The sequence below is a fragment of the Staurois parvus genome, unplaced genomic scaffold (assembly GCF_062004578.1).
Source record: "Staurois parvus isolate SC_StPar_1 unplaced genomic scaffold, SC_StPar_1.0 ptg002935l, whole genome shotgun sequence".
In the NCBI taxonomy this organism is placed as follows: domain Eukaryota; kingdom Metazoa; phylum Chordata; class Amphibia; order Anura; family Ranidae; genus Staurois; species Staurois parvus.
The window spans coordinates 1-24172 of NW_028320731.1; the positions used below are offsets into that span (position 1 = coordinate 1).

The 24172-nt window shown below is 50.4% G+C and overlaps 1 protein-coding gene across 1 annotated transcript in view; it reads right to left on the bottom strand.

Annotated features, from left to right (window-relative positions):
- Positions 1-2252: 2252 nt before the first annotated feature.
- LOC149428906 (cleavage and polyadenylation specificity factor subunit 1-like) overlaps positions 2253-24172 on the bottom strand; it is a 41687-nt gene continuing 19767 nt past the window's right edge. The window contains exons 16-30 of the mRNA XM_089666954.1: positions 23267-23347; positions 20941-21021; positions 18068-18166; positions 16315-16456; positions 14352-14530; positions 14070-14206; positions 13807-13981; positions 13437-13643; positions 10879-10959; positions 10656-10793; positions 10423-10575; positions 8886-9002; positions 5903-5993; positions 5583-5667; positions 2253-4449 (exon numbers count right to left, since the gene is read on the bottom strand). Coding sequence (XP_089523080.1) covers positions 2253-4449; positions 5583-5667; positions 5903-5993; positions 8886-9002; positions 10423-10575; positions 10656-10793; positions 10879-10959; positions 13437-13643; positions 13807-13981; positions 14070-14206; positions 14352-14530; positions 16315-16456; positions 18068-18166; positions 20941-21021; positions 23267-23347 — 3963 coding nt within the window. The remainder of the gene's footprint in view (positions 4450-5582; positions 5668-5902; positions 5994-8885; positions 9003-10422; positions 10576-10655; positions 10794-10878; positions 10960-13436; positions 13644-13806; positions 13982-14069; positions 14207-14351; positions 14531-16314; positions 16457-18067; positions 18167-20940; positions 21022-23266; positions 23348-24172) is intronic.

A 24172-nucleotide genomic window follows, 5' to 3' on the forward strand; every position in this document is an offset into this window, starting at 1 on the left:
AACACAGACATTCAACCATACTGTTCTAAACAAAGACATTCAACCATACTGTCATCCTAAACACAGACCTTCAACCGAAAACCACCATACTCCTAGACACAGGCTTTCCACTGAAAACTGCTATCCTGAAAATAAATCTTCAAATAACCACTGTCCTACTTGGACCTTCAACCAAAACTACTGTCCTCCTGAACACAGACCTTAAACCAAAACTACAGTCCTCTTGACCACGGACCTTCAACATACTGTCCTCCTGAACATAGACCTTCAACCAAAACTACTGTCCTCCTGAACATAGACCTTCAACCAAAACTACTGTCTTCCTGAACATAGACCTTCAACCAAAACCACTGTCTTCCTGAACATAGACCTTCAACCAAAACTACTGTCCTCCTGAACACAGACCTTCAACCATACCATCCTCCTGAACACAGACCTTCAACCATACCATCCTCCTGAACACAGACCTTCAACCATACCTTCCTCCTGAACACAGACTTTCAACCATACCATCCTCCTGAACACAGACCTTCAACCATACCATCCTCCTGAACACAGACCTTCAACCATACCATCCTCCTGAACACAGACCTTCAACCATACCATCCTCCTGAACATAGACCTTCAACCATACCATCCTCCTGAACATAGACCTTCAACCATACCATCCTCCTGAACACAGACCTTCAACCATACCATCCTCCTGAACACAGACCTTCAACCATACCATCCTCCTGAACACAGACCTTCAACCATACCTTCCTCCTGAACACAGACTTTCAACCATACCATCCTCCTGAACACAGACCTTCAACCATACCATCCTCCTGAACACAGACCTTCAACCATACCATCCTCCTGAACACAGACCTTCAACCATACCATCCTCCTGAACACAGACCTTCAACCATAACCCACTGTTTTCTTAAACACAGGCTTTAAAAAATGAATACCTATAAATAAACTGGCCACATTAGTGCACACAAACCATTAACCGAATACTGGCCTCATTACTGAACACAAACCAACCAAAGCTTGAACTCATTACTGCTCACAGACCTTTAACCAAAACCATGGTCTCACATCAAAACAAAGACCTTCAACCAAGAACCACTGGCATCACTCCTGAACACTGAGCTTCAACCAATAACTTGTGGCCTCACTCCTGAACACAAAGGCATTGATAATTTAATGAGGACACAAGGCAATGCCGTCCTAAGTGCTCACAGGGTAAGGAGGCCCCCATTATGGGAAAAGATGGCTGAGAAAGTGATGGGGAAGAGGCCCCTGGCATGAGGGAACATCATTGAGAAAGTCTTCATTGCTTTTTGTGGTGTTTTCCTTGTCATCTGTCTAACTACTGGAATATACAGGAGTTAGACACAAATATGGAAACACTCCTGATTTGCAGGAAGTGCAAAGCGGAAGTGATGTAACATTCTTTCACTTCCGCTGTGCGATGAGACACCTAGCTAACAGGTGGGAAGCCTCACTTTCCTCAATCACTGCTGCTAGTAATATGGAGTCAAGTCAAAGCTTACTGAGCTGTAAAGAAATTGTTGGTGCTGCTTAGCTGGCACCTCTGTGACTGAAGTTGCCGATTTGCTGTGTGGCGAGGTTCAGTATTAAAGGTTATGACGGCATATACAGTTTCCGGGAAAATATCATCTATAAGCATAAGCACCGCCCACATGGTCACCTGACCAAAAGAGACAAAAGGACAATGCGCAGGATTGTGACCCGAAATAAGAAAACAAGTGACTGCAGAGCCTAACCTTAGTCTTCACATGACTCAGGAACTGAGATTGAGCTCTGCAGTTACTTTTGTTGTTTTCCGATTTCGGGTCACAATCCTGCGCAATCTCCTTTTGTCTCTTTCGGTCAGGTGACCATGTGGGCGGTGCTTATGCTTATAGACAATGTTTTCCCGGAAACTGTATATGTCACCATAACCTTTGATACTGGATATCACAACACGGTAAATAAATTGGCAACTTCAGTCACAGAGGCACCAGCTGAGCGGCACCAACATTTGCCGTCTTTGAAGCTCCGTAAGCTCTGACATGACTCCGTATTACTAGCAGCGCACGCTGTGAATGAGGAAAGAGGCTTCCCACCGTAGCTAGGTGTCTCATCACACAGCGAATGCCAAAAAAAGTTACATCCCTTCTGCTTTCACCGCCAAACATGCGTCACTTCCACACTCGCAAATCATGAAGCGTTTCCATATTTTTGTCTAACCCCTGAACTAATTACGCATTAAAATAAAGCAGCATTGTTTGATAAATGATAGATTTGCTCAGCAATCCTGGACCCAGGGATCTGCTGCTGAAGGCGGAGGGGCGTTCCAGAGATCCAAGGCGGAGGGGCGTCCCGGGGATTGTCCCAGTGATCCGAGGCGGAGGGGCGTCCCGGGGATTGTCCCAGGGATCTGAGGCGGAGGGGCGTCCCAGGGATCCGAGGCAGAGGGGCGTCCCGGGGATTGTCCCAGGGATCCGAGGCGGAGGAGCGTCCCGGGGATTGTCCCAGGGATCCGAGGCGGAGGGGCGTCCCGGGGATTGTCCCAGGGATCCGAGGCGAGGGGCATCCCGGGGATTGTCCCAGGGATCCGAGGCGGAGGGGCGTCCCGGGGATTGTCCCAGGGATCCGAGGCGGAGGGGCGTCCCGGGGATTGTCCCAGGGATCCGAGGCGGAGGGGCGTCCCGGGGATTGTCCCAGGGATCCGAGGCGGAGGGGCGTCCCGGGGATTGTCCCAGGGATCCGAGGCGGAGGGGCGTCCCGGGGATTGTCCCAGGGATCCGAGGCGGAGGGGCGTCCCGGGGATTGTCCCAGGGATCCGAGGCGGAGGGGCGTCCCGGGGATTGTCCCAGGGATCCGAGGCGGAAGGGCGTCCCGGGGATTGTCCCAGTGATCCGAGGCGGAGGGGCATCCCGGGGATTGTCCCAGTGATCCGAGGCGGAGGGGCGTCCCAGGGATCCGAGGCGGAGGGGCGTCCCGGGGGTTGTCCCAATAATCCAAGGAGAAGGGGCATCCTGAGGATTGTCCCAGGGATTCAAGGATGAGGGGCGTCCCAGAGATCCAAGGAGGAGGGGTGTCCCGGGGATTGTCCCAGGGATCCGAGGCGGAGGGGCGTCCCGGGGATTGTCCCAGGGATCCGAGGCGGAGGGGCGTCCCGGGGATTGTCCCAGGGATCCGAGGCGGAGGGGCGTCCCGGGGATTGTCCCAGGAATCCAAGGCGGAGGGGCGTCCCGGGGATTGTCCCAGGAATCCAAGGCGGAGGGGCGTCCCAGGGATTGTCCCAGGGATCCGAGGCGGATGGGCGTCCCGGGGATTGTCCCAGGGATCCAAGGCGGAGGGGCGTCCCGGGGATTGTCCCAGGGATCCAAGGCAGAGGGGCGTCCCGGGGATTGTCCCAGGGATCCAAGGCGGGAGGGGCGTCCCGGGGATTGTCCCAGGGATCCAAGGCGGAGGGGCGTCCCGGGGATTGTCCCAGGAATCCAAGGTGGAGAGGCGTCCCGGGGATTGTCCGAGGGATCCGAGGCGGAGGGGCGTCCGGGGATTGTCCCAGGGATCCGAGGCGGAGGGGCGTCCCGGGGATTGTCCCAGGGAACCGAGGTGGAGGGGCGTCCCGGGGATTGTCCCAGGAATCCGAGGCGGAGGGGCGTCCCGGGGATTGTCCCAGGGATCCAAGACGGATGGGCGTCCCGGGGATTGTCCCAGGGATCCGAGACGGATGGGCGTCCCGGGGATTGTCCCAGGGATCCGAGGCGGAGAGAGGCGTCCCGGGGATTGTCCCAGGGATCCGAGGCGGAGGGGCGTCCCGGGGATTGTCCCAGGTATCCGAGGCGGAGGGGCGTCCCGGGGATTGTCCCAGGGATCCGAGGCGGATGGGCGTCCCGGGGATTGTCCCAGGGATCCGAGGCGGAGAGAGGCGTCCCGGGGATTGTCCCAGGGATCCGAGGCGGAGGGGCGTCCCGGGGATTGTCCCAGGGATCCGAGGCGGAGGGGCGTCCCGGGGATTGTCCCAGGGATCCGAGGCGGAGGGGCGTCCGGGGATTGTCCCAGTGATCCGAGGCGGAGGGGCGTCCCGGGGATTGTCCCAGGGATCCGAGGCGGAGGGGCGTCCCGGGGGTTGTCCCAATAATCCAAGGAGAAGGGGCATCTGAGGATTGTCCCAGGGATTCAAGGATGAGGGGCGTCCCAGGGATCCAAGGAGGAGGGGTGTCCCGGGGATTGTCCCAGGGATCCGAGGCGGAGGGGCGTCCCGGGGATTGTCCCAGGGATCCGAGGCGGAGGGGCGTCCCGGGGATTGTCCCAGGGATCCGAGGCGGAGGGGCGTCCCGGGGATTGTCCCAGGGATCCAAGGAGGAGGGGCGTCCCAGGGATCCAAGCAGGAGGGGTGTCCCGGGGACTGTCCCAGGGATCCAAGGAGGAGGGGTGCCCCGGGGACTGTCCCAGGGATCCAAGGCAGAGGGGCGTCCCAGGGATTTTCCCAGGGATCCAAGGCAGAGGGGCGTCCCAGGGATTTTCCCAGGGATCCAAGGCAGAGGGGCGTCCCGGGGATTTTCCCAGGGATCCAAGGCAGAGGGGCGTCCCGGGGATTTTCCCAGGGATCCAAGGCAGAGGGGCGTCCCGGGGACTGTCCCAGGGATCCGAGGTGGAGGGGCATCATGGGGATTGTTACAGGGATCCGAGGTGGAGGGGCATCACAGGGATTGTCCCAGGGATCCAAGGCGGAGGGGTGTCCCGGGGATTGTTTCAGGGTTTCGAGGCGGAGGGGCTTCCCAGGGACTGTCCCAGGGATCCAAGGCAGAGGGGCGTCCTAGGGATCCAAGGCGGAGGGGTGTCCCAGGGATTATCCCAGGGATCCAAGGTGGAGGGACGTTTCGGGGATTGTCCCAGGGATCCAAGGTGGGGGGGCGTCCTAGAGACCCACGGCGGAGGGGTGTCCCGGGGATTCTCCCAGGGATCCAAGGCGGAGGGGCGTCCCGGGGATTGTCCCAGGGATCCAAGGCACAGGGGCATCCCAGGGATCCAAGGCGGAGGGGTGTCCAGGGGATTGTCCCAGTGATCCAAGGGGCAGGGGTGTCCCAGGGATTGTCCCAGGGATCCAAGGCGGAGGATTGTCCCAGGGATCCAAGGCGGAGGGATGTTTCGGGGATTGTCCCAGGGATCCAAGGCGGAGGGACGTTTCGGGGATTGTCCCAGGGATCCAAGGCACAGGGGCGTCCCAGGGACCCAAGGCGGAGGGGTGTCCAGGGGATTGTCCCAGGGATCCAAGGCGGAGGGGAGTCCCGGGGATTGTCTCAGGGATCCAACGCGGAGGGGTGTCCCGGGGATTGTCTCAGGGATCCAACGCGGAGGGGGTTTCAGAGTTTGTTTGGGACAACACTGCCTAAAGGGCGAGTTTGCTTTCCTAATAGGAATGATGTCACAGGCAGGGCATATACCCCCAGTAAGGAAGAGGAAACATACTGGTATTCAGGGTCGTTACCTGGAGAGGATGAAGGTGGAGTACAGAAAGCTGGTACATTAGTTGCACCTCCCATCACCCTCAAAGATGACAGAAGTGGGTACAGTACCTGGTGTTCGGGATGGTCTCCCAGCTGACAGGGGAGATTAGCTGGATGGAAAACGCCTCTTGAACTGGTGAAATATAGCGATCGTCTACAAGAACAAGGATACCAGGAGTTATATATAAATCACACACAACACTGAGGAGGACATTCAACGGCTTTGGATGCCTTGAATATGTGACGGGTAGGTAAGGTAGGTCACTACAAGGAACACAAGAATAACAGAAAAAACTGAAAGTTATACAATATTAGATACAAGGACATCTCCAGGATGGAATATGAGACAGTACTTTACATGGACTACAACACGCAGCATGTCCGCTCACCTCTCTCCATGGTCTCAAACTCCTTCTCCTCCCCAGTCATGCGAGGGATCCGAGTACACGTATCATGCACGCTTGTGACAACTGTATACACCTGCGACAGCAACAGAACAAGCAATGGGATCTCTAGGACTTAAAGAGGAGTTCCACTCACGCTGTCAAAAAATAAAAGTCAGCAGCTACAAAAACTGTAGCTGCTGACTTTTAAAAAACAGCCACTTACCTCGGTGTGTCCCCCACAGTCCGCTTCACTGGCCGTCCTGTATTCCAGGAGGCCGGTATCTTCAGTGTTGGGCATCCGGCTGTGACAGCTTGCGGCTTCACAGCCGGGTGCCCGCTGCGCTTCATGAATGGTCCTGTAGTCTTCTGGGACCTGTCACATGTCCTAAAAGACTACAGAGAGGGAGGACACCTTCCGCTTCCGATCGCCCCTAGGCAATTGGACCGGAAGTGGGAGCGGGTACCTGTCAAATTCAGGTACCCGCTCCCCAAAGGTGCCAATCCTTACTGGAAAGCAGTCCTTAAAGCAGAACTTCCCCGTTTGGGCGGAACTCCGCTTTAACAGATTCTATACAAATGGATATACAGGTGAAACGTGAAAAATGAGAATATGGTGCAAATGTTCATTGATTTCAGTGCAGCAACTTAAAAGGTGACACTAATATATGAGACTCATTACATGCAAAGCAAGATAGTTCAAGCCGTGATTTGTCATCATTGTGATGATTATGGCTTACAGCTCATGAAAACCCCAAATCCACAATCTCAGAAAAGGAGAATATTCCATGCAATCAATAAAACACGGATTGTACATAGAACAATATCGCACCTCTGAAAAGTAGAAGCTGTATATGTACTCAGTACTTGGTTGGGGCCCCTTTTGCAGCAATTACTGCCTCAATGCGGCGTGGCATGGAAGCTATCAGCCTGTGGCACTGCTGAGGTGTTATGGAAGACCAGGATGCTTCAATAGCGGCCTTCAGCTCTTCTGCATTGTTCGGTCTCATTTCTCTCATCTTTCTCTTGGCAATGCCCCATAGATTCTCTATGGGGTTCAGGTCAGGCGAGTTTGCTGGCCAATCAAGCACAGTAATCCCACGGTCATTGAACCAGGTTTTGGTGCTTTTGGCAGTGTGGGAGGTGCCAAGTCCTGCTGGAAAATGAAGTCAGCGTCCCCATAAAGCTCGTCTGTGGAAGGAATCATGAAGTGCTCCAAAATCTCCTGGTAGACGGCTGCGCTGACCCTGTATTAATGAAGCACAGTGGACCAACACCAGCAGATGACATGGCTCCCCAAATCAACACAGACTGTGGAAACTTCACACTGGACTTCAAGCATCTTGCAGTGTGTGCCTCTCCATTCTTCCTCCATACTCGGGGTCCTTGTGCCTCTCCATTCTTCCTCCATACTCGGGGTCCTTGTGCCTCTCCATTCTTCCTCCATACTCGGGGTCCTTGGGCCTCTGCATTCTTCCTCCATACTCGGGGTCCTTGTGCCTCTGCATTCTTCCTGTATACTCGGGGTCCTTGGGCCTCTGCATTCTTCCTCCATACTCGGGGTCCTTGGGCCTCTCCATTCTTCCTGCATACTCGGGGTCCTTGGGCCTCTCCATTCTTCCTCCATACTCGGGGTCCTTGGGCCTCTCCATTCTTCCTCCATACTCGGGGTCCTTGGGCCTCTCCATTCTTCCTCCATACTCGGGGTCCTTGGGCCTCTCCATTCTTCCTCCATACTCGGGGTCCTTGGGCCTCTCCATTCTTCCTCCATACTCGGGGTCCTTGGGCCTCTCCATTCTTCCTCCATACTCGGGGTCCTTGTGCCTCTCCATTCTTCCTCCATACTCGGGGTCCTTGGGCCTCTCCATTCTTCCTCCATACTCGGGGTCCTTGGGCCTCTCCATTCTTCCTCCATACTCGGGGTCCTTGGGCCTCTGCATTCTTCCTCCATACTCGGGGTCCTTGGTTTCCAAATGAGATGCAAAAGTTGTTATCAGAAAAGAGGACTTTGGACCACTGAGGACAGACCAGGTCTGTGTTTCTTTAGCCCAGGTAAGACGCTTCTGACGTTGTTTGTTGTTCAGGAGCGGCTTGACAAGAGGAATACAACATTTGAAGCCCATGTCCAGGATCCGTCTGTGTGTGTGGTGGCTCTTGATGCACTGACTCCAGCCTCAGTCCACTCCTTATGAAAGTCCAACACTTTTGAATGGCCTTTTCCTGACAATCCTCTCCAGGCTGCGGTCATCCCTGCTGCTTGTGCACCTTTTTCTTCCACACTTTTCCCTTCCACATAACTTTCTATTAATGTGCTTTGATACAGCACTTTGGGAACATCCAACTTCTTCTGCAATGACCTTTTGAGGCTTTCCCTCCTTATGGAGGGTGTCAGTGATGGTGTCAGGTCAGCAGTCTTTGGGATTCCTACTGAACCAGACTGAGAGACCATTTAAAGGCTCAGGAACCCTTTGCAGGTGTTATGGCTGAATGAGCTGATTAGAGTGGGACACTTTGAGCCGAGAATATTCCACCTTTTCACAATATTCTCATTTTCTGAGATTGTGGATTTGGGGTTTTCATGAGCTGTAAGCCATAATCATCACAATGATGACAAATCACGGCTGGAACTATCTTGCTTTGCATGGAATGAGTCTCATATATTAGTTTCACCTTTTAAGTTGCTGCACTGAAATAAATCAACTTTTGCACCATATTCTAATTTTTTGAGTTTCACCTGTATATAGTAAATAACGATTTATTGATCTATGCACGAGCCCTACCAGGACAGACCAGAGTGAGCGGCTCCAGACCTCACACAGCCCACGGCTTTCCTGGAAGGTTCAGTAGAATTCTGTGCACTTGGTTGGTGAGATCATCCATACAGTAAAGTTTCGCTCAAAATAGACGACCAATACTGTGCAGAGCAGGAACCTCCCAAATCTCCTTCCACGTCAAATCGACGCACCAGCCGGTCAGGCCTTGGACTCACCTTAGACTCCACATGATAGGACACGTAGTGCGCCGTGCAGCGAAGAGGGATCTTCCGGACGGGCCAGGGAGCGTCATATGATAAGTAAGCAGGAAGGACACTGATCCGTAATTCACCCTGCAGAACAAATCCGCCAATATAAAAACTTACTGAGAGACAGACAGGGGGGACCTCACCACCTCCCTACCATGCTGCCCTTCCTGCATCCCTACTTACAGAGAGACAGACAGAGGGACCACCCCATCACCTCCCCACCATGCTGCCCTTCCTGCATCCCTACTTACAGAGAGACAGACAGAGGGACCACCCCATCACCTCCCCACCATGCTGCCCTTCCTGTGTCCTGTGAGACAGACAGGCCGGACCTCCCCATCACCTCCCCACCATGCTGCCCCTCCTGCATCACTACTCAATGAGTGGCAGACAGAGAGGACCTCACCACCTCCCCACCATGCTACCCTTCCTGCATTCCTACTTACTGAGAGACAGGGGGACCTCCCCATCACCTCCCCACCATGCTGCCCTTCCTGCATTCCTACTTACTGAGAGACAGACAAGGGGGACCTCCCCACCATGCTGCCCTTCCTGCATTCCTACTTACTGAGAGACAGACAAGGGGGACCTCCCCATCACCTCCCCACCATGCTGCCCCTCCTGCATCACTACTCAATGAGTGGCAGACAGAGAGGACCTCACCACCTCCCCACCATGCTACCCTTCCTGCATCCCTACTTACAGAGAGACAGACAAGGGGACCACCCCATCACCTCCCCACCATGCTGCCCTTCCTGCATTCCTACTTACTGAGAGACAGGGGGGACCTCCCCATCACCTCCCCACCATGCTGCCCTTCCTGCATTCCTACTTACTGAGAGACAGACAGGGGGGACCACCTCACTACCTCCGCATCATGCTGCCCTTCCTGCATCCCTACTTACTGAGAGACAGACAGACGGGACCTCCCCTCCTCCCCACCATGCTGCCCTTTCAATATCTCTACTAACCAAGAGACAGACAGAGGGGACCTCACCACCTCCCCACCATGCTGCCCTTCCTGCATCCCTACTCACTGAGAAAAAGACAGAGGGGACCTCTCCACCTCTCCACCATGCTGTCCTTCCTGCATCCCTACTCACTGCGAGGCAGAGAGCGGGGACCCCACCACCTCTCCACCAGGTTGTCCTTCCTACATCCTTACTCACTGCAAGGCAGACAGAGAGGACCTCACCTCCTCCTCCCCACCATGCTGTCCTTCCTGCATCCCTACTCAATGAGAGACAGACAGAGAGGACCTCACTTCCTCCCCACCACCATGCTGCCCTTCCTGCATCCCTACTCACTGAGAGACAGACATGGGAGACCTCACCACCTCTTCCCCACCATGCTGCCCTTCCTGCACCCCTACTTACTGAGAGACAGACATGGGAGACCTCACCACCTCTTCCCCACCATGCTGCCCTTCCTGTATCCCTACTTACTGAGAGACAGGGGGGACCTCACCTCCTCCTCCCCACCATGCAAAGGAAGGGCTCCTCACCTGCCGGTTGAAGTAGAGGAACCCTCTGGGGCAGTTGACGTTGTGGAAGGGGGCAAATGATTCAATGGATCCATCGATGGTCATGGGGTGCAGACGTAAGGCGCCACGAGAAGTGACTAGCAGCCAGTGAGGGGAGGGGCCACATATGAACACCTGAGAAGCAAATGAAGAGTAAGTGATAAACTATAACCTGCCCCCCTTGACCAAACACCCACCTCCAAGTGATCACTCACCCCTGAATATCCATAGATGTCCTGAAAGAATCGGAACCGTGCAACACGAGCGCGGGCACCAAGATCCTCCGCCGAACCTTCAGCCTTCTTCTTAGACTGTTTCTGCTTCTTCTCCCTGATATTTATATTATGAGGAACCTGTAGGAGAAGATTGGGGTACAGGCTTGAAGAGAGATTCTACTAGAGAAGGAGATCCATGGCAACAGATGTTATCATTACTCACCTTTTTAAATCGAACTTTCAGATTCCCCTGAGAGTCGTGTGCAAATGCTTCATAGATCAGCAGCTCGGAATCCACAAGGACCTGTCAATTCACAGAATAGTTATACAGAGGATGTCTGAACCATACTACTGCAAAGGGGAGGGGGAGGCAGAACAAATGTGAATATAGGGATGAACATACAGGAGGATGTCACTGGTAATACGGACCATACCAATATGCAGGAGGGAGGGCGCAGAGGAAAGTCATGTTATACATGAATATAAGGAGATGGACCAAACCACTGCAGAGGGAAGTCAGCTTATATAGGAATAAAGGCAGATGGATCATACCATTGCAGAGGGAAGTCAAATGATATAGAAACAAAGAGATAGACCACATCACTGTACAGGGAAGTGAAGTTATATATGAATATAGGCAGATAGACCATACTACTGCAGAGGGAAGAAAAGTTATAGATCAATATAGAGAGATGGACCATACCACTGCAGAGGGAAGCCAAATTTATATATAAATATAATAATATGGACCATATCATTGAAGAGGGAAGTTAAGTTTCACTGTATTGCCAAAAGTATTGGGCTAGTCCTCCCAATCATGTGATCCAGGTGTTCCAATCCCCTCCATGGACACAGGTGTATACAATCAAGCCCCTAGGCATGCAGACGGCTTCTACAAACATTGGTGAAAGAATGGATCGCTCTCAGGAGCTCAGTGACTCCAAGCGTGGTCCCGCGATAGGTGGCCACCTGGGCAATAAGTCCATCCGTGACATTTCCTGGCTACTAAATATTCCACGCTCAACTGTTAGTGGGATTATAACAAAGTGGAAGCAACTGGGAGCAACAGCAACTCAGCCACCAAGTGGTAGGCCACGTCACATGACAGAGCGGGGTTAGCGCATGCTGAAGCGCACAGTGTGCAGAAGTCGCCAACTGTCTGCAGAGTCAATAGCTAAAAACCTCCAAACTTGGTGTGGCCTCAGATGAGCCCAACAACAGTGCGTAGAGAGCTTCATGGAATGGGTTTCCATGGCCGAGCAGCTCTAGAGCAGAGGAGACGTGTTCTCTGGGGTGACGAATCACACTTCTCTGTCTGGCAATCTGATGAACATATCTGGGTTTGGCGGTTGCCAGAACAGTACTTGCCTGACTGCATTGTGCCAAGTGTAAAGTTTGGTGGAGGGGGGATTATGGTGTGGGGTTGTTTTTCAGGGGTTGGGCTTGGCCCCCTAGTTCCAGTGAAGGGAACTCTTAAGGCGACGTTTTGGACAATTTCATGTTCCCAACTTTGTGGGAAGAGTTTGGGGATGGCCCCTTCCTATTCCAACATGACTGCCCACCAGTGCACAAAGCAAGGTCCATAAAGACATGGAGGAGCCAGTTTGGGGTGGAGGAACTTGACTGGCCTGCACAGAGTCCTGACCTCAACCCCATAGAACACCTTTGGAATGAATTAGAGTGGAGACTGCAAGCCAGGCCTCCTCCCCCGACATCAGTGCCTGACCTGACAAATGTGCTTCTGGAAGAATGGTCCAACCTTCCCATAGACACCCTCCTAAACCTTGTGCACGGCCTTCCCAGAAGAGTTGAAGCTGTTACAGCTGCAAAGGGCGGGGCCAACGCCATATTGAACCCTAAGGACTAAAACTGGGATGCCATTGACGTTCATGTGCATGGAAAGGACGGCGGCCCAATACTTTTGGCAATATAGTGTATATATGAATATAAGGAAACTGGCCATAACACTGCAGACAACAGACAGATTATATAGAAATATAAGGGAGATGGACCATACCACTGCAAAGGGAAGTAAAGTTATACATAAAAAAGGCAAATGGATTGCACCATTTCAGAGGGAAGTCAAGTTATATATCAATATAAGGAAATGAACCATTCCACCGCAGACACAAGTCAGATTAAATAGAAACATAGGGAGATGGACCGTACCACTGCAGAGGGAAGCCAGATTATATTGAAACATAGGGAGATGGACCATACCATTGCAGGGGGAAGTAAAGTTATATATGAATATAGGGAGATGGATCACACCACCATAGAGGGAAATTAAGTTACATATAAATATAGGCAGATGGACCATACCACTGCAGACAGAAATCAGATTATATAGAAACATAGGGAGATGGACCACACCATAGTGGGGGAAAGTAAAGTTATATATGATTATAGGGAGCTGGATCATACCACTGCAGACTGAAGTCAGATTATATAGAAACCAGGGGCGGACTGACAACTCATGGTGCCCCTGGGCAACAGGGGATCATGGAGCCCCTGTGTCCTTGCCCAAACTCAAAAAAGCCTATGAAAAAAGTACCAGGAGCATCTCTTGGGGCCCCCTACTGACCCCAGTCCCTCAGGTAGTGCCCAAATAGTCCGCACCTGATAGAAACATAGGGGGATGGACCATACCACTGCAGAAGGAAGTCACATTACATAAAAATATAGGCAGATATAAATCTGGCAAAGAGATTGCACACTAAAAAGTAATAGTGGGGGAGTTTCAGGCAGACAATGAATACTTTTCCTCAGGTAATATCTTACCAGTAAATAGGGGCGACTTTGTTGGTTTCCCAGCCCCACCAGCAGAACCTCCTTCACCAGAGGCATCTCATTCTGCCGGGTTACTTCTTCTTTTTTGGCATCTCCTTGAGTAATGGGCTGTCCAAAGGAACTATCCACAAGAACTTTCAACCCCACAGGGAAATTCTTGACGAGGAAGACCAGACGCCAGTCCGGGACCTGGTAGATCTGTGGGAAATAAACTGGGGTCAGACTGGACAATTTATGACAATGCTGGCTCTAATCTGGACAACTGGGGATTGCCAGGAGCCTGCAGTGCACAGCGATAGTTGGAACTGTTAATTCTTCTTAATGTATCGCCCAATGACACCATCACCTCCCAGGATCTCACCTCCATTATACCATTCTCTCTGACCACCACACACCAGTGTGTCGGCTCAGTCTTATACTGGGAAGAATCACGTTCTGTGGTGGGAATATTGCTCCGACGAGGCTCTTCCTTACTCGGACTGGAGAGGAATCCTGAATCTCCATACAGCATCTCGTCCTCATCATCTACAGAGCGGCTGACACCAAACACAAGATGTATGATTAGTAAACAGACGACAGATCTACCACAGTTATCTCACTGTGCTTCACCACTGCATGTCTCACCTAATCTCCTGCGACAGACTGTCTCCTTCAGATACACTCTGGGGGGCGCTGTCCTCCTTCACTGGGGCAGATCTGGTCTCTGTGGTGAACATACCACTGACATCACGATAAATGCAGACAGCGATGACCTTCGATTGCTGGACAGAGACAGCAAAAAGGGAGAGCTCAACATTAGGATGGTGCAAAGTGGAGGCAGAACCAATGAGCCCATTACCACCCCCCCCACCCGCCTCCCCCAGCAGCCTGTAATACATGCCCCAGGCAATAGGGAAATCTACTCACATAATGTATGTTGGGTTTCTGTAGAGCGAGCCGATGAGATTTGCCTCCATACGAGTCACTTTTCAGCTGGAACATCGCCAACTGACCTTCTGCACTAAGAATGACCACGTAGGGGTCTGCCACGGTACAGTGAACAATGGGGGAGCCCAGGTCCACCGGGATGAAGTGCAGCTGATTCACTGAGACATAAAAACAGACACAATCAACAGGTTTTAGAGAACATTTGCAGAGAGGCGAAGGAAAAGCCTAGGGCAGATGCACGTTAAATTAGGGCAGCTATAAACCTCAGTTGCTGCCTATATATCAGTTGTTTTGAGAGGCCCTCTTCACCATTTTGACCACCTCCCGTTCAGCCGTTGTATATAAACGGCCGGACGGTGGCAGTGCAGGGGCGGGTGGATGTTTATAAACGGCCTCCCCGCACCCTGCTTGTGCGCACTCCCTGGGAACGCGCTGCACCGCAATCTGGTGCCCACTGTGTCCGAACACCGATCGTCGTACGGGACCTCTGTGTGAGGTCCCAATCGTCTGATCACTGATTGCACATGATCACTGATTGTCCAGAGTAGTACGCAAGATGTCACTTCTGACATCATTGCTTACTATGTGTGAAATCTGTGAATGATCACAGAGGTCACATGGTACAGGGCTATTCACAACAGCCTTGTACCATGTGACAAGCTGTGACCAATCACAGCAATGCAGCCAGAGAGAAGGAGAAATGATTGCTTTTACAGCCTTTATGGGTATAAAAGCAGTGTAAAAAAAAAAAAAATCTTCATCATCCCCCACAAGTAGTACAGTATGTAAAAAAAACAATAATAATAATAATATAAAAAAAATCAAAATTTTTTTGTAAAATGATAATTTTTGGTTATAAACTAATATTTTTTTTTTTTACTAAAAAGATAACTGAATAAATTTTGGCCAAGATTTATGATGAAATATTATTTATTTGCAAAATTTTATAAGAAAAACACTTTTTTTCAAAATTATCGGACTTCTTCATTTCTAAAGCAAAAAAAATAAAAATCCCAGCAGTGAATAAATACCACCAAAATAAAGCTTTATCTGTCTAAAAAAAATGCCATGGTGACACTGTACTGCTAGGGTGACAGTATGTAAAAAAAAACAAAAAAAACCTAAAAATAATATATATATATAAAAAAATATATATATATATATATATATATATATATATATATAAAAATATATATATATATATAAAATTAAAAAAAGTTTAAAAATTATAATTTTTGGCTATAAACTAAATTTGGGTTATTTTTTTTTTTTACTAAAAAGATAATAGAATACATTTTGGCCAAGATTTACGAAGAAATACTATTTATCTGCAAAATTTTATAAGAAAAACACTTTTTTCTAAATTTTGGGCTTTTTCATTTACATAGCAAAAAAATAAAACTCCCCGTGGTGAATAAATACCACCAAGATAAAGCTTTATCTATCTAAAAAAAAATGCAAAAAAATTCATATGGGTACAGTGTTGCATGACCGCGCAATTGTCATTCAAAGTGTGACAGCGCTGAAAGCTGAAAATTGGCCGTGACAGGAAGGGGGTGAAAGTATCCGGACTTGAAGTGGTTAAAAGCATTTGGTGATAGGTAGAGTAGGGGATATTTATTTCCGCAGCACCTTTTTTAAAACGTCAGGTGGCCAGTGCGCCTGTGAGGATGACTTTGTTACTAGACACAGCGTACGGGGCCAATCTGAGCGGCTCTGTACCTTGGGATCACTGTGATAAGATATAGTATTCATCCACCAATGCATACATTTAAGATCAGTGTTAAGGTTACCATACAGTACATGCCAACAATGCAGCACATACTTCCTAATAAAGATTGTTGAACTGGCAGAAAGCCAAAGGAAGGCATCCAGAAGCCAGAACAGAAAGCCTTCTATACAAGCCACCACTAAACGTGAAACAGCAGATCCCATCACTCACCTCCCTCCAGCAGACGGATGCCCAGGGGGGACACTTGTACTATATATTTATTGTCTCCGATGTTCCCAGCGTACACCGTAGGGCCCTGTGTGGCAAAACCGCTGGTGTCCAGCTCCATAATTTCCTGTCCAGTCTGGAGGATCTGCAAAAGGACAGAAGAGAATGCTAATCTACTACGGGAGCCATCACCAAGCACAATGATCTCTGCTGGACAGCACTGGTGGAAATGATACAGCAGATCTGTAGGGGCTGTGCAGGTGATGGACAGGGCTGATCTTAGCTGGATAGTACTGAGAGAGATCTGTGGAGTCTGTGTGGGTGATGGACAGGGCTGATCTTAGGTGGACAGCGCTGACAGAGATCTGTGGAGTGTGTGCGGGTGATGGACAGGGCTGATCTAAGTTGGCAGCACTGGCAGCTATGACAGAGATCTGTAGAGTCTATGCGGGGAAGATGAACAATGTTGATCTTAGGTGGACAGCACTGACAGCAATGATATAGATCTGTGGAGTCTGTGCGGGTGATGGACAGGGCTGATCTAAGGTGGATAGCGCTGACAGAGATCTGTGGAGTCTGAGCGGGTGATGGACAGGGCTGATCTAAGGTGGACAGGGCTGACAGAGATCTGTGGAGTCTGCGCTGGTGATGGACAGGGCTGATCTAAGGTGGACAGCGCTGACAGAGATCTGTGGAGTCTGCGCTGGTGATGGACAGGGCTGATCTAAGGTGGACAGCGCTGACAGAGATCTGTGGAGTCTGCGCTGGTGATGGACAGGGCTGATCTAAGGTGGACAGCGCTGACAGAGATCTGTGGAGTCTGCGCTGGTGATGGACAGGGCTGATCTCTGCTGAACAGCAATGACAGAGCAGATCTGAAAGCCCCTTCAAGGTTCTCATGACTGCATTTTATTTAATATTGTTTCTGACTGGATTTGGACAGAAAGCTGCATCAAACCTTTCCTATCATACTCTAATATCAGCAGAAATGTCCACTCCACACATTGTACCAAGAGGCCGGTGCAGACAAAGGCAATACGGCCATCAATGAGCGGAAGCAGATGTTGGTCACACGGTGCAGTAATAGAGAAGCAGAGAAAGAGAAAATTCACTATCATCCTGACCGCACCTGAACTGCTCATGGACCAATCAGCGGGCAGGTAACGGACATTACCCACCACTCTTCTTTTATCGTGCAAAATCACAAAAATCTGGATGCAAAGCGATTAGATCAGCAGATTCGAAGAGCTTTATTGCTCAGGACAAACACACCCAAGGGAAACCTCCACTTACGCGTTTCACCTGAGAAACTGGCTTAGCTCCTTTCTATGGTGAAACGCATCAGCGAGGGGAGTTTGTCCTGAACCATAAAGCTTTTTGATACCACCAACATGATCAGTGTGCTTGCATGGGGGGCGGGAATGGTCTCCATTCTGTCTGCACCTGATCTCCTTGGGACACGGGTACACAAGTTTGTGGAGCAGCTATTTTCCTTGTCTACTTCCTGTCAGAAATATATAGAATATGTCGTACTAGTCCAGGACTTCCAGCTCGACCATTTCACTCTCTTCCCTCCTTCCTTACACTGCCCTCACAGATATCTCCGCTTTCTAGACAATCGCTCAGTCCTAGTACAGGTGAGGAGGACATGGGAAGGATCATGCCATCACCCATCAGGAAAGAATGTTCTCAGGTATCAGATGTTCTCGCGTAACTCCACCGAAATGTACAATTTGGGTGACGCATTTTCTCTTACCATGGTGGAGTCTTCACGGCTCAGGATGAGAAAACCATGGCGGTTTTTCTCCTCATCTTCTTCTGCTTCCATGGCTGTCTCCTCCGTGTCCTCAGATTGCTGGAGGGGTGAGAAGAGATGGCGGTGAGACATAGAAACATGACAGACAGAGAGGGGCGGAGGGCAGAAGAGGCCATAATGGACCGGTATGGAAGAGGGAGAAGGAGGAGAGATTATACTGGGGGAGCAGGGAGGAGAGAGAAACATGAGCAACCATACTGGGGGAGCAGAAAGGAGACTGAAAGGTAAGAGACCATACTGGGGGAGCAGAGAGAGGAGAAGAGGATGAGTGATCAATATTGGGGGAGCAGGGAGGAGAGAGAAATATGAGTGACCATACCGGTGGAAAAGGTAGGAGGATGAGTGATTATACTGGGGTAGCAGAGAAGGATGAATAATCATAGTGGTTAGGGTTGATGGGGAAGGGCGGGGGGGGGGGGAGGGAAGGATGAATAATCATAGTGGTTAGGGTTGATGGGGAAGGGCGGGGGGGGGGGGGGGGTTGAGAAGGGAAGGATGAGTGAATATACTGGGGGGGGGGGGAGAGAAGGATGAACAATCATAGTGGTTAGGGTTGATGGGGAAGGGCGGGGGGGGGGGGAAGGATGAATAATCATAGTGGTTAGGGTTGATGGGGAAGGGCGGGGGGGGGGGGGGAGGGAAGGATGAATAATCATAGTGGTTAGGGTTGATGGGGAAGGGCGGGGGGGGGGGGTTGAGAAGGGAAGGATGAGTGAATATACTGGGGGGGGGGGGGGGAGAGAAGGATGAGTGAATATACTGGGGGGGGGGGGGGGGAGAGAAGGATGAGTGAATCTACTGGGCAGCAGGGGAAGGAGAGAAGGATGAGTGAATATACTGGGGGGGGAGAGAGAAGGATGAGTGAATATACTGGGGGAGCAGGGGAAGGAGAGAAGGATGAGTGAATATACTGGTGGCTCGGGAAGGAGAAAAGGATGAGTGAATATACTGGGGGGGGCAGGAGAAGGAGAAAAGGATGAGTGAATATACTGGGGGGGCAGGGGAAGGAGAGAAGGATGAGTGAATATACTGGGGAGGGCAGGGGAAGGAGAGAAGGATGAGTGAATATACCGGGGGAGCAGGGAAAGGAGAGAAGGATGAGTGAATATACCGGGGGAGCAGGGGAAGGAGAGAAGGATGAGTGAATATACTGGTGGCTCAGGGGAAGGAGAGAAGGATGAGTGAATATACTGGAGGAGCAGAGGAAGGAGGGAAGGATGAGTGAATATACCGGGGGTGCAGGGGAAGGAGAGAAGGAGGAGTGATTATACCGGGGGAGCAGGGGAAGGAGAGAAGGATGAGTGAATATACCAGTGAAGCAGGGGAAGAAGAGAAGGATGAGTGACTATACTGGGGGAGCAGGGGAAAGGATGAGTGAATATACCGGGGGAGCAGGGGAAAGATGAGTGAATGTACCGAGGGAGCAGGGACAGGAGAGATGGTTGAGTGAATATACTGGGGGGGCAGGGGGAAGGAGAGCAGGATGAGTGAATATACCGGGGGAGCAGGGAAAGGAGAGAAGGATAGTGAATATACTGGGGGAGCAGGGGAAGGATGAGTGAATATATCGGGGGAGCAGGGGAAGGAGAGAAGGATGAGTGAATATACTGGGGGAGCAGGGGAAGGATGAGTGAATATACCGGGGGAGCAGGGGAAGGATGAGTGAATATACCGGGGGAGCAGGGGAAGGATGAGTGAATATACCGGTGGAGCAGGGGAAGGATGAGTGAATATACCGGTGGAGCAGGGGAAGGATGAGTGAATATACCGGTGGAGCAGGGGAAGGATGAGTGAATATACCGGGGCAGCAGGGAAAAGATGAGTGAATGTACTGGGGGAGCAAGGGAAGGAGAGAGGATGAGTGAATATACTGGGGGAGCAGGGGAAGGAGAGAAGGATGAGTGAATATACTGGGGGAGCAGGGGAAGGAGAGAAGGATGAGTGAATATACTGGGGGAGCAGGGGAAGGAGAGAAGGATGAGTGAATATACCGGGGGAGCAGGGGAAGGAGAGAAGGATGAGTGAATATACCGGGGAAGCAGGGGAAGGAGAGAAGGATGAGTGAATATACTGGGGGAGCAAGGGAAGGAGAGAAGGATGAGTGAATATACTGGGGGAGCAGGGGAAGGAGAGAAGGATGAGTGAATATACTGGGGGAGCAGGGGAAGGAGAGAAGGATGAGTGAATATACCGGGGGAGCAGGGGAAGGAGAGAAGGATGAGTGAATATACCGGGGGAGCAGGGGAAGGAGAGAAGGATGAGTGAATATACTGGGGAAGCAGGGGAAGGAGAGAAGGATGAGTGAATATACTGGGGGAGCAGGGGAAGGAGAGAAGGATGAGTGACCATATGGACAGGAACATGGGGGGCAGAAAGGATGAGTAGTCATTGTGGGAAAGGGGGGGAGCTCGTGGAGCAGGAGTAGTAAGGAAGGATAAGTGACTATGTTGCAGATGCAGGAAGGAAAGAGAAGGATGAGTGACCATACTGGGGAAGGAGAGAAGGAGTGACCAATATTGGGTTGTCAGGGAGGAGAGAGAACATGAGAAACTATCTGGAGGTCAGATGGGTAGAGAATCCATTTCTCCACTCCGTGCAGACAAGGGTCAGGAAAACCGTAATTAGAAGCTGTGACGGGGAAGATGAGTGCTGGCAGTAGGTGCCCATGGCTCCAAACAGTAACAACAGACATGGCCGACATTCAAGTGCTGGGTCTGGGTATGAAGGTGCAGGCTACTGGTGCTCATACAAGCACCCCGGCTACGTTTGCCCCAACCGCCCGGACTTTGCATTTCCCCAGATGGAACACCAACCTCATTTGAAGAAATGACTGTCCACATATCGTGACAACCAGGGAGTTCAAACGTCGTCACCACTTGTGGCCGGATACTCTTCTAAATTGATAAAAAAAAAGCAAAGATTGAAGGATAATTTTTGCTGCACCAATTAGTTTATAACATTATGAAAATGATTCTGCTTAAAGGTGTCAAACATGTTAAAAAAATAAAAAAAAGTATGCAAAAACAAACATATTGGTACATCTAGTCAGAACACATACAGTATGTATATATATATACAGTTGTGTTCAAAATAATTGCAGTGTGTTGAAAAAAGTGACTAAAGCTGAAAATCCTTCTAATCCTTTTCTTTCCATCCACACAAATGCATTGGGAACACGACACATTCTATTCCAAATCACAACATGAAGAAAAATACATCAAATTTGTGTTGTTCCTCTAAAAAAATGGAAGAAAAGTGAATATTAGACGGTTCAAAAAAAAATGGCCGTGTTTGTATTCTTCTTTACAAACTCAAACATTCACTATATAAACTGAGAAATGTTTGAAGATTTTGCTTTCCTTTGAATGACTTCATGAATATTTGGTTGTAGTCGCACTGTTTCTGAGAACTGCTGTACATCTGTGTTGCATGGAGTCCCCCAACTTCTGGCCCCTGTGATCAGGTATTCCAGCCCAGGATGATTGGACCACATTCCACAGTTCTTCTCTATTCCTTGGTTTTGCCTCAGAAACGGCATTTTTGGTGTCACCCCACAAGTTTTCTATTGGATGAAGATCCGGGGATTGGGCTGGCCACTCCATAACGTCCACCTTGTTGGTCTGGAACCAAGATGTTGCACCTTTACTGGTGTGTTTGGGGTCGTTGTCTTGTTGGAACCCCCATTTCAAGGGCATTTCCTCTTCAGCATAAGGCAGCATGACCTCTTCAAGTATTCTGATGTATTCAATCTGATCCATGATCCCTGGTATGCGATAAATAGGCCCAACACCGTAGTATGAGAAACATCCCCATATCATGATGCTTGCACCACCATGCTTCACGGTCTTCACAGTGTACTGTGGCTGGAATTCAGTGTTTGGGGGTCGTCTGACAAACTGTCTCCGCCCACTAGACCCAAAAAGAACAATCTTACTTTCATCAGTCCACAAAATGTTGCACCATTTCTCTTTAGGCCGGTCAATGTGCTCTTTGGCAGATTGTAACCTCTTCAGCACACGTCTTTTTCCCAACAGTGGGACTTTGCGGGGACTTCTTGCAGATAGCTTGGCTTCACATCGGCGTCTTCTAATTGTAACAGTCCTCACAGGGAACGTCACACCTTCTTTCATCTTCCTGGAGCTGATTGTTGGCTGAGTCCGCCCCATTTTGGCTATTCTTCTATCCATTCCAATGGTAGTTTTTCGCTTTCTTCCGCGTCTTTCAGGTTTTGGTTGCCATTTTAAAGCATTTGCCATCATTTTAACTGAGCAGCTGATCATTTTCTGCACTTCTTTATGTTTTCCCCTCCAATCAACTTTGTAATCAAGGTACGCTGTTCTTCTGAACAATGTCTGGAACGACCCATTTTCCTCAGAATTTCAGAGAGAAATGCACTGTAACCGGCATGTCCAACATTTGCTGCCTTCCTTCCTTAAATAAGGGCAATCATTGCCACCTGTTCATCAAAGAATGAATGACCTCACTAATAGAACTCCACCCTGCTATTATATTGAACACGCCCCTTTCAATGAGTGATTCAATGACACAGAATCAGCAGCATGCATGTCATGACTGTCGGGTCTGTTGGATTTCTATGACTCTACTACACCTGCTAGGAAATTATTTGCCATGTAGAAATATCATTTCCACCAAAAACAGTGATTGATCCGGTTAGTGATGTCTGACGGCTATTATTTTGAACACAACTGTACATATTTCCTGTTTTATCCCTGTAAGAATGTTGCGAATACAGAGAAATCTGTGTTGACCTGCGAGAAATCCAATGAGCCGATGCCTTCCTCTGCTCTCTGCGTGTGCTGACTGTTATGTTGATGCTGTTACATTGTTTCTGGTTCACTTCAAGGACTACAGAACTCCGTGTTATGGACAGGAGCAGAGGGGGAGGATTTCTGTAGTCCTATCCTAGGGTGGTAACACTGCCCTCTATAGATACAGTACAGCAGTACACTATCAGGACAAAGGGATTCTGAGGAGTAACACACCCAGCATACCCACCCTGCCCACATCTCTACTACCCAATCATCCAGCTCAGTATTTAAAATCTATAAATGTGAACTTTCCTGCAAACAAACAAAATTAGATGAACACGTGAGAACACAAAAAAGTCAGCAGCCTCACCTGAAGCACAGAGAGAGCTCCGTTCTTCCCGTATCCAGAACACAAGACGATCTCCAAGTCTGGCTCCGGGCTATTCTGAAACTAAAACGTCAGCAAAGTTATTACAGATGGTGGGGGCAGAAAAGAGGAGGAGCCACAGCAGATGAGAAGAGTAATGCAGACAGGAGGGGGGAGGAGCCACTGCAGAGGGGAGGAGAAATGCAGACAGAAGGGAGGATCCACTGCATATGGGAAGAGCAATGCAGACAGAAGAGAGGAGCCACTGCAGATGGAAGAGTAATGCAGACAGGAGGGGGGAGGAGCCACTGCAGATGGGAAAAGCAATGCAGACAGGAGGGGGAGGAGCAATACCGAGGGGAGGAGCCACTACAGATGGGAAGAGCAATGCAGACAGGAGAGGGGAGAGGCCATTTCAGATGGAAGAGTAATGCAGACAGAAGGGGGGAGCAGCCACTGCAGATGGGAAGAGCAATGAAGACAGGAGGGGGAGGAGCAATGCAGATGAGAGGGGAGGAGCAACTACAGATGCGAAGAGCAATGCAGAGGGGAGGGGCCACTGCAGATGGGAAGAGCAATGCAGACCGGAGAGGGAGGAGCTACTGCAGATGGGAAGAGCAATGCAGACAGGAGGGGGAGGAGCAATGCAAAGTGAGAGGAGGAGCCACTACAGATGGGAAGAGAAATGCAAACAGAAGAAGGGAGGGACCACTGCAGATGGGAAGAGCTATGCATACAGGAGAGGGGAGGGGCCACTGCAGATGGGAAGAGCAATGCAGACAGGAGAGAGGAGGGGCCACTGCAGATGAGAAGAGTAATGCAGACAGGAGAGGGGAGGGGCCACTGCAGAAGGGAGGAGCAATGCAGACAGGAGATAGGAGGGGCCACTGAAGATGGGAGGAGTAATGT